General features: G+C 41.3%; 1 protein-coding gene across 2 annotated transcripts in view; it reads right to left on the bottom strand.

Annotated features, from left to right (window-relative positions):
* Positions 1-15,285, bottom strand: part of gabbr1a (gamma-aminobutyric acid (GABA) B receptor, 1a) — a gene marked incomplete at both ends in the record, with an annotated part of 54,426 nt that overhangs the window by 38,032 nt on the left and 1,109 nt on the right. Inside the window, 4 exons of one of the 2 annotated variants that reach the window (XM_079164903.1) lie at positions 670-830; positions 7,842-7,859; positions 9,551-9,736; positions 14,552-14,690. In XM_079164903.1, the coding sequence (XP_079021029.1) occupies positions 670-830; positions 7,842-7,859; positions 9,551-9,736; positions 14,552-14,690 (504 nt within the window). Of the gene's footprint in view, positions 1-669; positions 831-7,841; positions 7,860-9,532; positions 9,737-14,551; positions 14,691-15,285 lie in introns of both variants that reach the window. The other variant, XM_079164902.1, reaches the window with a different exon arrangement.

Genomic DNA, 15,285 nt, shown 5'->3' with positions numbered 1-15,285 from the left:
TTTTTTTACAGAGATAAATAATGTGCTTTTTTAATTAAAGTCTATGTCAGTGTAGTGGGTGGTAATCTGGGGCAGCCAGGGGAAATGAAACCAGTCAGGGGGCGGATATTGGATTTATATTCGTTGATAATGTTGACATTTTAAAATACCACCGTGATTAATGATTGATGAGCAACAAGCGGGAGGTGTGTTTGTTCATTGAACACTAACCCAGCACTGTACATTGCATGGCAGCCCCCTTTGTGAGGCAGAGTGAAGACTTGAGGGTTACTTATCAGCGGGGTGACCTTTTTAATGAAAGCTCCTCTTTGAGATCTGTGACTTGGGAAAAGGTAGGCAGGTGTTCCTAAACTCGCAGCCCTGTCCTGTTGATTTTGGCAAAGTGACATTTAATATACCTGCCACGATTCTAAAAATAAAAACCAAGGTGGGAAATATAATTAGCTCCATAAAGTCAGGAAACGTCGTTCCATTGCAAGAGGAAGCATCAAAATGAAACACATCACAAACAGTGGTGACAGGTGACTTGCGGCACACTTAACATGACACAAGAGAGTCAGTTGCTCCTCGTGATAATTTGAGAGGCGGATGATTAGACCCCCTCGCTGACTGACACTGCACATCACTTGAGCGCGCACCTCCTCTGACTCCCCATCCATATGCACTCACCATGCTGTCGTAGTGGATGAGCTCCAGCTCGTAGTCCGGCAGGATGTCGCTCCTGTTGTTCACCAGATCCAGGGCCATCTGAGCGGAGGGCATGCACGCCTGGCCGCCGGGCCAGCCTCCGCTCATGGGGAACAGCGCTCCGATGTACAGCTTCTTCTTGCCTGCGGATGGCCGAGGCCAGAAGAGGAGAAGTGCGATGAGAGATACCCGGAGGAGGAACATCGCATGGCCGCGGGCCGCGCGAGTTACCCGCGGAGGACTTCTGCAGACCACCGGCATGGTTCAAGGTGAGCTGAACTGGAGCGGGTTCCCTCCCGGTGCTGCAGCGCGAGCCAGGCGCGAGTCAAAGCGTATTTTTAAATTGTTTTTGCAACTAAAACGTAAGTGAGCTCAACACGTGTCCGGCTCCTTTAAACTGGACCGAGTTCGGATTTAACGTTGCAGCTATTTACTTTTAATTGCAAGTGTTTAGCAAATCGAGTAAATAATTGAGTCGGCGTATCATTTAGCATAATGCATGGTTAATTATACATAGCATGCTGGATTGTTTTTTTTGGGGGGGGGGGACGAAGTCAAACACAGTTCAGACTCGGAGCGATCATGTGAGGACGCTGCTGCTCGCCTCGAGATGCTCGGCAGTCGAGTTTCAATCCTGCAATCCAAGCCATATCTCCGCAATTCCACGCGTTCGGCGCGACTGAACTAACGCATCGCTTTCTGCTTGCAATCGATCATGAATATTGGCTCACGCTCCAAAAAGAAAGAAAAGAGGACGCGCGAATTAAGAGAGTGGAGTCCGCGCAGAACACGTCAACCGGGTCAAATGAGTGTGGATTGGGAGCTGCAGCTAGAAAAAACCCAACAACAACAACAACAACCGGAGAGTGAACTGATAGCTGAAGCTGCAGAAAATAGCAGGCAGCATCTCTCTCCCCCCCCCCCCTTTAACGCAGCCGTATTCCAACAGATGAGACGATTTGCCGCGGAAAAGCAGGCGCGCCTGAGCTCTGCGTCTGATCCACTGCAGCACCGGCAGGCTGAGAGAGTGTGTGTGTGTGTGAGTGTGTTTGTGTATGTGTGTGTGTGTGAGAGAGAGAGAGAGAGAGAGAGAGAGTGAGCCAGGACGAGTCTGAAATGTATGCTGAGAAAGAGAGAGGGGGGAGAGTGAGAGAGAGAGAGATGAGTGGTTAGGAGGGGGCTCTGGGCACAATCTCCTCAATGGTTTTCTAATGAGTTACACGCTGTGCTTAACTTAAAACAGTGCATCTATTCCACCAGAGTCCCACACGACCTCTTTTTTATTTTTTTTGGTCACATGTTCCTCTTTGCATTCGGCTCCTTTTACTCCCACCACTTGCTGCAGCTGGCTCACACTACATGCTAGCGGGTCCATAATCAATTTATGATCAATGCATCAGCTCCAGGAGGCCAAATGTGACGTCACCAGAGAGTCAGAGTCGTTTATGCCAAGTGCGCATGGATTTGGTTCTTTTGCAGTCTCGGTAGGACTCGGGCGACGTGGTGAAAAAGCAATGTCTTGTATTGATTAATATATTGATCCGGCAGCTGTGTGGTAAATAACATTAAATAATCAAAGCGGTGTCAGCAGTGATGTAGTGCATGCAAAAACCATCTTAGTGTGCTAAAAGTTGCTAATTAGCAATAAACACGAGTACAGCTGAGGCTTTATGAGAATGTCATAGCTTTGCAGGTATTTGGTCATAAACCAAAGCATTGGACACATTTACATTTTAACAGGGGAAGTTAAATAATAATTAAAAATGAATGAAATTTCATGGCAATCCTTCCACAAAGAAAAGTCAGGGGATCTCCAAAGTAAGGAGGGTGTATCCTCTGGGTAGCACGAATGCCTGTACAGAATTGTATGCCAATCCATCAAATATTTGTTGAGATATTTCTACCTGTGATCAAAGTTGTGGACACACAGACTGACATCGCCATCCCCAGAGCTGGTGCTATCGCTAAAAAAACATATGAACCTGCACGATCAATAATCACTTAAATCCTGCTGAAACAACGTTAACATGTAACTTCTGGCCTGGCTTTAACACAGATACCTAGCTGCTGCTTGACCTGCAAAATCAATAGCAAACCATGCTTACTGGCCCAGCACACACGAGCAGTGAGCAACCCGGCTCTGTAACCACCTCTGCTAATTCATAGACCGTTTCATCTCTGCCTCCTCTCCACGGCCAAGTCCATACAGTGCTGCAGAAGCTGCTTTGAGAAATCAGCAAGAAATGTGGCAGGCAGTATCAGTCAGGGCTGACTTCATTTCATTTTATTTCTGGAAACAGCAATGCAGTTAGTGCAGATAAGAGAGGAACTGGGCTCCCTGCACACCTGTTTGAATCTCCACTGTTCACATCCAGCACAGTCCCTATTTGTAACTCCGACACACAAAGACATGCGAGCATGCACCCACACCATCTGACACACATACCAAGTACACACAAAGTCAGGCACAATGGCCTTTAAGCCTTTGCAGTTCAAAATGACGAGGCACACGATTTATACAGAATTGGTGACTACATTTAGGGCAAGAATTACAACATACATCCACAAACACAAAAACTAAATACGTATTTGAAATATTGAGAGTAGCTGCTATAAGGCAAATACAAATAAATGGCTTACACCAGACATCCCATCTATAGAATACTGGTATGATATCATTATTTAGATATTTATAATGGAAAGAATCCCCTTCTACATGAGGCTTAAGGAAAATACATTTGAATACATTTGGGAGAAGTGTAAAGTGGACATTTCCTCAAAACACCCTTCTTTCTAAATTTGTTTATTTATTAAATGTATTTATTTAGCTCAATATTTGTTGCTTTCTTCATCTCAAATGAAAAACCGCACGTTCTATTTTTGTGTTCTACAATCAGATCTTAAAAACTGAAAAGATGGATCATTCTGTAAAAGTATCTAACTAAAGACGACCGTGTGAACAGCTTCTGTAATGTGATCTTAAATAAAGGAAAAACTAATTAAAGTTAAGCATTTTCCACCACAAAGAAAAAGAATGATCCGAAAGTCATTTTTCCAAAATGGATTTTTGATGCTTTTGGAGACACATCTGCCAACTTCATTTGATTTTGATGAATCTTTTAAGGGATGTTAAAGGTTAACAGCTCGTTACCTGAGACCTTTACTTTGCAAACAATACTGTTATTTCATTTCATGCTCTGGTTTTTGTAGTCCTCGTGCAAGCGTTCTAATTGCAACGTAATGTCAGTGTTAAAGTTCCCTTTTGAAAATTACTTACTGCAGCAATTGAGAAGAAGACCATTATTTCTAAATTAAAAACACTCTGTAGTTAGGCGATGGAGTATGACTATTATATCACCCTGGTTCATTACCCAAATCTCATTATCTGGATATTTCCATGTAGCAGAGAGCTATTAAGATCCAGCTGCTAACAAGGCCTCACAGGCTGAGGTGAGTGTAGTGATCATCGGCTGGCATTTGCCTTCCACTTCCACACCGTGACCCATCCAACGCGCTATCAATTATTCAGCCGTGAACTTTATATTCTTTTTTTTTTTTTTTACCGCTCCGTAATCCTACAGCCGACACATGCGAGACGCACCAGCATGGGAGAGTACAGTGTTTAACAACCCCCGGTGGTGGCAAAATACCATATTCAGAGGAGACATTAACTGTGGCACAGCCTGGAGAAGACGCAGCGGAGACACGAGCGCTGTAACATGTTGCTGAGCCGCTTCAATGAGGGGCCTCGTACTGTACGCTTGTGTGTGTGTGCAGTTTTGCACACTGGGCATCCTTCAGGGTAATGGCCTGTTTTTCTTCCTGGCAGATGTTGTTAGAGGGGGAACATACCGTTTTGAATGTTCCCTTTTTGTAACAGCTGATTACACTGTCCTCCACTTGCAGAGCGCTTGTTATTCAATCTGAATCGTTGTGAAAATGATTGTGATGACAAAATGTATTGAGTCAAATCAATCGGACTGTTTTAAATTCGCAAGACGCTGGCATGTTATTCAGTGAGGGGTTGTTTTTTTTCCCCCACAATGCTGACTGTACGAGTCACATCCCGTTTCTTTGTGTAGAGATGAGACTTCGGTCAAAGAGTGTTTCATAAGGCAATCTTTGTGCTGGTCTGACTTTGCTTGTTGTGCCAGATGGGCAAGGTGAAAACGCAGCATGTATTTTACACATTACAGCGCCAGAATTATTGCAAGAACAATTTATAGGAGCATAAATGTTGGCCAGCATGCTATAAAAATATAGTTCATCATGCAGTAAAAAGCTGTAACTTCGATACAGCATCATCATTACATAAGTTGTCCAGCAGCAGCAGCAGCAGCAGCAGCAGCAGGAGCTCAACACACACTAGTTCCCAATACTCTGCAGCGCCTCGGTTATTAGAGTAATACATCATGCCTGGATATCAGGGTGGAGGGGAGTTGAGAATAACAAGTTCATTGTTCGACTGTAAAAAATACCCTGCCACTAGGGCATAGCTTTATAGCAACATTTGGTGAACCACTTTTGTGAACATAGACATGAAGGAGGAATATTGCCTGCTATATCACAGCGTTTTAAGACTGAATTCATCAGCTTTAAAATTCCATTTGTTGTCACGTGCGACTGAACAGATGACTCACATGCCAAGATTAAAGCACTGCTAAAATCCCAATGATACAGCCCATCTTTTAAAGGATGAGGGCGGCCATGTTTTGTCTTATTTTCAACAAATCCCATGAAAGAACCAAAACCAACAATGAATTAATCCGGCTTTACCACTACTAGTGGTGCTGTTCTGTGTGGCCGACGGCTGATATATCTTATTCCTCTGTTTCATAAAGCTCTTACTTTGTACGGCAGCTGGATTCTATTGTTGTCAAAACTATAAAAAACACATCAGTGAGCCTTCATGTGCTTTGATTACGATGAACAGGGGTACTGTAGTTTATTTTGAGTCAGTCCCACAGACACTGTCCTGCTGCTGTAAATACTCCTCAGTGCACCAGACCTGTATTAGTCCACCACTGAAAATAGTCTCCAACAAATGCTGTCTTTATTCCTGTTTTAGTGACATTCGCTAGTAACGACCAGGTTTCTTCTTTGTCAAAAAGACAAAATAAATGTAATCTCACTAACAGTTTTTAGTTTACATAAACACAATGTTTCAATCACAAATGGGACATGGACTAATAATGCAGTACTGCTTTTCAAATAAGAGCTCAAATAAATATATATATATATATTTAGAACAATGCCATCCTTTTGCTTTAATGAATGTGACTGCTTCTACATTCTAAAAAACAATCATCCCAAAAAGATTAGATAGATTATTAAACAGAATAGTATAAATATATAATACTGAGTACATACGTACATATACATACAGTATATACAGAGTTTATTAGCTTGTTTGCTGCTTTGTTTCTTTTGACGCTGGTGGTTTTGTTATACAGCACTTGGAGGAAACAGAAGCTAGAAATGCAATCCTACTGCATATATGTGGTTGCACACACACACACACACACACACACACACACACACACACACAGAGTAGAGCAGACACAGACAGGAGCAGGGTATTAACCTTTCTCCCGCTGAGGAGGCAGTAAGTGGGTGGTGATGGCACATGCAGTGGAGAGAGAGAGAGAGAGAGAGAGAGAGAGAGAGAGAGAGAGCAGACCCAGAAGGAGGTCACTATTGAGACAGAAGATGGAAATTTCTATTTGAGGAAACAGTGTTCTCTGCTGCTTTGTTAATTATGTGTTTGTCAAGTCTGTCCGTGACATTTGGAAAGTTTTTTTTTTTTATCAGCAACTTCTGGGATTACTTGCCTGAAACTATATCTGAAGTTTAGTTTGTGCACAGTGTGTGTGTGTGTGTGTGCATGAGTAGCGCGTGTGTGAGGGAACAGGTGTGTTCGTCTCGTGAAACAGGTCTATGCCTAATTCATTAGTGAGTGTTGTGATCGCAGCTCGTGTATGATTCAGTATCTTGCCAATTCCTAATGTGGTGACATAACCGTGCAAGAGGGTGAGCCGTCGTGCAACAGTAACACATGTATTCATCATCCTTTGCCTTGATCAGATAAAACATCTGCACTGAAGTTGATGTTTTGACTCATTATTTTTTGCTGCCGAGGCACATTAAGGTCATTTTCAGAAATGACCTGTTGCAAACTGCAGGTCTAATAGCGCCGTGTGTCGGTGTGGGGTCAGTGAGCAGGATATTCCACACCTGATTATATTTAGGTGACAAAATCACAGTTGACCTTCTTTATTTTCAAAATCCACCTTTCTCTACCTCTAGAGAGCAGGAGCATGATTAGCATCAAACTAATATGCATTTTTCATTAAAACTTTGAAATTAAAATGAACTGAGTTGAACATGCTACCTCACTAAAGATGCTCCTGAGCAGATTACATCGTCTTAATCTTCTCTCTTTCTGTGCTTTTGATTCATAAAAGAGGGATTTGCTCAATACTCAGGGGTAGAAACATGTTCCTCGTGTTCACTTGGCAGGTGGGCAGCTGATGGGAACGCTGTCAGATAAAAATGTATGTGCTCTAATATTAGATATGAAAAGTAATTTATTTAACTGAGTGTACGACTTCAATGATCTCGTTTCTCAAGGCAGAAAAAAAAATCATCTTTAATTGGACAAGCTGTTCATAGAAGAAGTTTCCTTTTCCCTGTGAAGTCAGATTTCTTTTTCCAGCCACATGTCAGTGCTTTAGGCTGCTGCTGCCCTCTTGTGGCTAGAGCACACATTGCATCTGCAGCACAGTATCGTAAAGCCTGAAGTTTAACTAAAAGATCAAACATCTCTGTGAGCACAGTTACGTTCAGGTACATTACCGTTAGCTATAAAAACAGAACGCTTATGTGTTCTGGGAGAGACACTTCACGTGTTATTCATAATGATTACATGATATTTTAAGGGGTACACATTTCAGTAAAATGTCCTTCATTTCTGATTTTTATTTTTTGCATTAAACCTTGTTTTGTATATGTTTTTGTGCATAGTTAATGTACAAATGTTTAATGTTTTAGTGACACATAACACCACACAATAATACACATAACTAATGAACTATTGCATTGTTGTAATACTTGGTTATCATGGACATGATAGTAAGAAAGAAAGGTTCCCATACCTGTGTAGTTTCTGTCATCTTTGGCCGGCAAACACAGAAAGAAGCAAAAAAGAACAGTTGATTAAAAAATGAGAAAACAGAACATTTAACAAGAAGGAAAAGATCATTGCACATTGAATTTGATGGGAAATCCTAACCGTGTTAATGTATAATTAGTTAAATAAATTGGTGCAGTAAAGCAAAAAAGAGACAAATCTAATTATTTCTGTCCACTAGATGGCAGCAACACATCATTGTAGTGAGCACTGGATGCTGAGCAGTACTTTCCTGTGGTTAATATTATGTAATCCTACGATAGTTTACGCCACAAATAATATAGAATATTTAAATCTATAGTTACATATAGTGTCGGTACCACAGACAACCTCAAAGCAACAACATAGAAGAAATAAACAGTCAGAGTACAGGAGTGAATTCTAGAGCATCTTCTAGATTCTTCTTAAAAAACTATTACACAATAAGTCACCTACTCCTCAGTTCCACGGTCCAACTGTGCTGCTAGTTCCCTCTTTCATCTCTTTCAATACAACCATTCCCATAGCAACTTTAGTCGGTTGCCATGCCAACTCCTCTGATGACCAGTTGGCGCTCTCGTATCTTTCAGTAAATCCTCATTTATTTGTCCTAATTTTGGACAAATCCTTTCAGACCTGCCAACTGTTGTAAGCGAGGAACACTCTCGGGTGTCGATGATATCTCGAATATCCGCTCACACTCTCGTCCTATATATGCATCGCGTGTTTATCCAGTGTGCACAGTAGTTTAACGCGTGGGACGTCAGGTGTTCACCATTGTTGTTGTTTTTTACCTGCCTGTGCCGATCGTCTGAACTAAACTCTCGTGGATTGCGCTCTGATTGGTTGGATCATTTATTGCCTAGCAACCGTCGCTTCGCCGTCGGGAGAGCAGGTGTTTGTAATTATCCGTCATCTTTAAAACCTCGTGTTCCCATGTTTGTGAGGCATGGCTGCACAAAGTGAGCCATCTCTGTGTAATGAGGTGGATGTCGTCTGTTTACTTGAATACAAGGAACGTTTCTGCCAATAAAGGATGAGTTCGGGATTTAAATGCATGAACTGGAAATTATTTCATTAAAGAACAATCGATTTCCACTGTAATATGTAGGCCAAGGGAATGACATTAAATCGCTTGTTTTATTTCAGGAACTCAAAAACATTCACTTTAGTTTCATATACGACAAAGAAAAGCGTCTAGTCGTCACATTTGAGAATGTGGAACCGGAGAATGATTGGCTTTTTTTTGGGGCGGGGAAATCGACTTACACAATTAATTGATTATCAAAATAGTTCCAGATTACTTGTCAGTCTATGAATCGATTAATAGAAAAAAAATAGCTTTAAAAAATGTATCTTTTTCTTAATCTTTTCTTCAGTGGTAAACAAAAAAGGCAGGGATTCTAATTTCAGATTTATTTGTGTCTACTTGATTGATATTGAGAATTTATATCAGAAACATTGATACAAAGTTGGTCCCTGTGGTTAAAATGTTCGCTGACTGCTTCTCTACACCGGCTGCAGCGATAATGTAGATAACATTAATCACCGTCTGTGTTGTCATTTAGCCTGCAGACCCCGACTGAATCTCCCCCGAGACAAGGCATCCCACCACACCACATCGTATTCTTAATTCCACTGTAATTGGAAGCTTAATGTAAAATCTCATTTCGTCACACTGGCTTAGATACTCACAGAGGCAGGTGGGTTTGGGCGCGTCCCACTTGCCCAGTTTAGTGCAATGGCTGATGTTTCTGCCCTCCAGGATGAAGCCGGCGTGGCAGCTGTAATGGAGCACCGTCCCCTCCACTGGCTGCCCGGGGGGCTTCACCGTCACCCGGCCGTTCTCCAGGGAGGTCCACACCCGCGCGCACAGCAGCACTGGGGAACCAGAAGAACCACAAAAGAGAAGGAGGCCGAGACACGGGGAGTTATAGAAAGGTAAATGCATGATAACTGGGAGATGGAGTCGCTGTAACACAAACATGTAGCAGAGGTCAACGTGCTTTGGATGAGGAATTAATGGTATTGATTGCCCAAAAGCTCAATGGGAGTGGCCAAATGACCAGCACACAAACACAACATTGACATATTAACATCTTATACAGTTGTTATTGTAACATGTTACTTAGACAAACAGCAGAGCAGACATCAGCATTCCTTTAGACTCGTGTTTCTGGGCACTTGATGAGTTCAATATTCAGTATTAGCTCAGTTTTAGTCTCCGCCAACTCCAGCGGTAAATATCTGTCTCTGTAGCTGCGCTATGCTTCACACTGTTCACCAGCTAATCGCTAACTTCCTCTTCAAGAAAACAACTGAACTGCTGCGTCTGGAAACAGGGTTGATGAGAGGAATTAAACTGGATGAAAAAGTTGATCAAAAACATTGAGCTGGAAGACACTAAACCACCGCTAGAGATGAGGCAATAGTTGTAATGTGTTTCAACACTTTTATTTGTCCATTATTTATATTAAATTGGTGATAAAACGTAATTTTGTCAAATGAAAACCCAAAGGGCCAACTGAAACATGGAAAACTACATTTCAGAACGAGATTATGTTCGAAATAGCAGACTAACCTGCTGCACACTACGTACTCAATGAGTATACACACTGCTCACTAAAATACCAACTAAGTATGCCATTACCAGCAGACTGTTCTCCCTGAAGTAAGCAATACGAACTCTCTGCATCACATAACTGTATCGATCACCACATTACCGGTCCGAGCTAATGTTGAATGAAAATTCTTGATCACAAATGTAAATTAATAAATTCATTATCTCTTCCACATAATTTAACCTTTTCCAGTATTATTTGAAGGCACATTTTAATTATTGAATATCTTAGTGTTTTCTAAAAAAGGTTTTCTACAGCACATCATACATGTTAGCTCTCAGGTTTTTCCTCTTAACTGCCTCGCAGTCCGCCATGACAGCATGAAGAGCTGCTGCAATGCATTCACATTCATGCTAATGTAGTAGGCCTTTACATCCAGGCGTGTCTCCTGTTCTCACAATCCCCTTACTATGCGGTTCCAACGCACTACACACTCCATTTTATGTCATACTTAAATTTTATGTCATACTTAGTATGCATAGTATGTTAGTCTGTGATTTCTAACAGAGCCCCAGTGTACACAGTAGTCTACAGTCCAATGGTGTACCCACAGAGTCAGGGGGAGCTTGTTCAGCTAATGTCAGAAGAATCCGCTGCAGGTCAGAGGACATGCTTTAATGCTTCAGTTACTTAAAATTACTTCAGCGAACCGTCTAGTTAGCTTTTATCATGACCAACATTTTAAGACAGTCTAGGATAGAATCATTTCTCTGTAAACACGACTCGTGATGAAAAGCTTTACTAAAGGATTACTTAAAAGGTCTGCAGCCATGCTAGCAGCTAGTTTGACTGATTTCTTTATTTTCGTGTCATACACATAACGTGTTATTTCACCGCTCGGTCTTAAACTAAATACTCCGCCTTCTCTCCGGGGCCTGGCAAATACAATCAGCTAAAAAAAAAAACATTCATTTCCTGAAGCACAACTCCAACTGTGTCATCCAGCCAAAAGAAATCAAAATAAATGCAGGTAATTTTACTAAAGTAGTTAAATGCTAATGACACAATGACAATGCTAACAAGCTGACTGACGTTCACAGGGCATGTTTACCAATTTAGTCTTAGTGTGTCAGCATGACAACATTTTCCAATAAGCACTCAACGTGAAGTACTGAGGTTACATAAACGATTAGCACTGTTAGTCACAAACTCCAGCCTCGTGACAAAAGCAATAGATCTTGTTCTTCAAGGTTTTTCATCTCTTCCGGTTATTGCTGCTGCTGACATTGGCTCCTCGGGAAGACATGTGTGGAAACGATGCAGACTGTAACGTCGTTCTCCAACATGTGAACAAGCAGTACAGAAGTGAAAAAAAACAGGATGGAAATGAGCAATAAGGTAAAAATGTTTTGCCAACATCTGAGACTGAGGAGATTACTTCTGCCTCTTGAGCAGCTTTGCCTCTGAGAAGTCGTTCATGTGTTAAAGTTCTATTTTCAGGTGCTCCTGCATGCATCTGGACACTTTCCTACTCATGCATTTAATGCAACACAGACACAATATAAAATGTGTTTAGACCCGTAAGAAAAGTCTCGGCCCACTTTTGTGATGTTCGCTTGCAGCCTCCATTTCTCTTGGTTTGTTTTTTTCTGACAAAATGGCCAAGCTCTTGAATATAATTTGTTTAGCTGCCGAGTTTGTTGAATCTTGCTTCCAGCATGTGAGCACATAATAAAACTTCAATCTGCACATTGCAGCTTTGTGCTCTTACATAAGCCAGAGAAAACAAAAAGCCTGCTTTAGAGAATGTACTCTTGGGGGGAAAAAAATGTTCACTGATGTTGAATGTGAACTGAAAGAACAAAAACAGGAGATATTACGGGGATTTGATTAGATCTCTGGCCTTATTCTCAGTATTTGCAGAGGAACTGCAGGTGTGATATGAGTCGAAATTACATTCAGGCCTCACCGTCCAATAGGAAAGCTAGCTCCATTATTCTTTAATGAGCACTCCAAATCAATACCCAGCAAGTATCAGCCCAAACTATTCTCTATTGGGGTATCGCGGATAAATTCATATTGACTTCATCAGGCACACATACCTCAGAGTAAACACTAAAAAAACTACTCAGCACAAAATATCAAACCTATTCATCAGAATTCAACTTGACAAAGTATGTTTACAAGCTCTGGTTGGTGGCATGTCACCAGTACAGCAAGAGAAAAATGTTGCTGAAATAATTTGTGACCATTCAACCAAAATGTGTGACAAAATAATCCCACCTCAAAGGTCCGCTTACTAGCTGTTTCGAAGCTTTAAACCACCATCTCACACCATGAAATGTGGTTGAAAGCTCCAAATAAATCTGGTAAGTGGACCTTTGAGTTGAGATTATTTTGTCACACATATTGTTATCTAGAGATCATGAATGACGTTAATTCATTTCATGTAATGGACCTATCCATAATAGCCAAAATTGATGTTGTGAAATGAAAAAAAATCGTAAAACATTCATAAAACAATGACCGCCTCATGGTTGTTTGCCTCTACCAACCAGTCAAGTTGCAGTTTACATCCATGTATGTTCAAAATGTCATCACGTTTGTGTGAAACTGTCATAATTAGAATATCAATTCTATCAAAATTTCATATCAAATACGGACGGACAACCCAAAACATAATGCCTCCAGCATAAAGACTAACTAACAAGTGCTGCGTGCATATGTATTCACCGCCTTTGCTATGAAGCCCCAAAGTAAGATCTGGTGCTTCAGAAGTCACATAATTAGTTATATAAAGTCAACCTGTGTGCAATCTAAGCATCACATGATTTGTCACATGATCTCAGTATATAAACACCTGTTCTGAAAAGCACCAGAGACCAAGGAGCTCTCCAAACAGGTCTTGGACAAAGTTCTGGAGAAGTACAGATCAGGGTTGGGTTATGAATAAATATCTGAAACCACAGAGCACCATTAAATTCATACTTACAAAATGGAAAGAATAAGGCACCGCAAAAGAAAAGAATAAGGGAACGCGTTTGTAGTTCGCCAAAAGGCATGTGGGAGACTCCAACACGTGTTTTCTTGTTTTATTCTTTAACCCATGTTGTCTTTTTTTAGGGGAGGACAGTGGATCTTTAGGGGGAGATAGCAGGTCAGCAGTACATGCCACATAGAAGTGGTTTAAAACACTTGATATTTGGAGAATCCTGTAAGAATAGCATTTGTTGGCTATCACATCTGAACTGGACATTATTCAGAAACCCCCTTATTGTCAATATATACAGGAAAGCCACACATCTTATCACATTTTATACAGTGATGTAAAGTTAAAAATGAAAAAACGCTGCTATGTGGACTAACATCATCATACATGAACACAATTGAGCTTATTGAATCCACAAGAGTCTCAGCTTTCCAGTCATACCTGATCCTGGCAATTTCAAAACGTGCGGGTCTCTGAGGTTAAACATCAGCTTTTATTTATTTCATAAAGCCCAGCTCTACAACATCAACAGCAACTATTTAAAGCACTAGAACATACAGTATATTCTTAAAATATTCAGTTTAGCTGTGCTGACACAACTTTATTGTTTTGATTTACTCTCAACACTCATTTTGCTGTTATTGGTTGCAGCTGTTTTCAACAACAAAAAACACCGTAAGCTATCTGCTCAGCACCAAACAGCAGACAGACAGCAGCTGCAAGAGCCAGATACCTCCCTCAGGAGATAGAGGAGACCAAAAACTGAGCTAAAACCGAGTGAATATTGGACTTACATCCATCAGGTGGCCAGAAACAAGACTTCAGATTAATTTTAACCATAACTGCTGGACGTGTAGACAAGCAACTGTTTTCTGACAAGTTCAACATATCAACTGTAAGCTCCATTTAAAATTACATTACATCTACTTTACTGTCGATTGAAATGACTCCAACCTCAGTCCTCTAAAAAAGGAGTGAGCACTTTCCCTCTGTGTTTATGGGCTTTTATTTTATTGAAACTTCATTTGATGCTGAGTCAGAACACGTAAGAAGTCACTTAAACAAGAATTGTTTTGAAAAGAGATGAGATGAGGAAGAGTGGAGGGATTAAAGGGGGATGAAAGACATGACAAAAAAAGGACTTACAGCATCTGCTGTGCAGCGTGATGTCCGTCCATGTGCCGTTGGGTAAGCACTTCCTGACCTTGGGTCCCACGATTTCTCGGTTTCCTCTGCAGATGTATTCTATCTCATAATCCACGGGGAGGATCTGCACACTGCGGATCTGTGAGGGAAACATGAACAGAGAGAGATTGGGAGAAGAAGGGACAGTGATTAAAGCATGATTGATGCTCTCTTTTACCCGTTTTTCCTCATTCACTCAGGGTCCCTCTTCAGTCTGCCTCAATGGAATAGACTGATGCCATATGGTTGTGGCAATAAAGTTTTACTAGGAAGAACACTTTATGGCAATATAGTCTGAATTGATGGACTGTCACATTTTGAATTACACCTTCTCTCTGGTTGGGAGAGGAGGGCAGTAAGCAGGATAGCCCAGCTTTATGTTTCAACTTCCTGTTGAGGTGTGTGTGTGTGTGTGTGTTGGACACGTGTGTGCACGGAGGTGCACAGACATTTTGGTTTTTGGTGTCACCCATCAGCATGTCCCTGAAGGGTGTAAAATATGTCGATTTAACTAACTAACCCATCTCTGTGTTCTGCATGCCTATCAAAAAGTAATACAAGTTTAGATGTAATGGTGATTTAGTTTGGTCTTTCTTTAGAAATTACGGGTTACTCGTATTCATGCAACCACAACAGGATGAAGGGTTTTTTTCCCCCAGAGAGGCAGCTCAGCCAAGGAGGACAAATGGGCTGTT

The sequence above is a fragment of the Pholis gunnellus genome (genome assembly GCF_910591455.1).
Source record: "Pholis gunnellus genome assembly, chromosome: 8".
NCBI lineage: Eukaryota > Metazoa > Chordata > Actinopteri > Perciformes > Pholidae > Pholis > Pholis gunnellus.
This window is presented reverse-complemented; position numbering and strand designations above follow the sequence as displayed.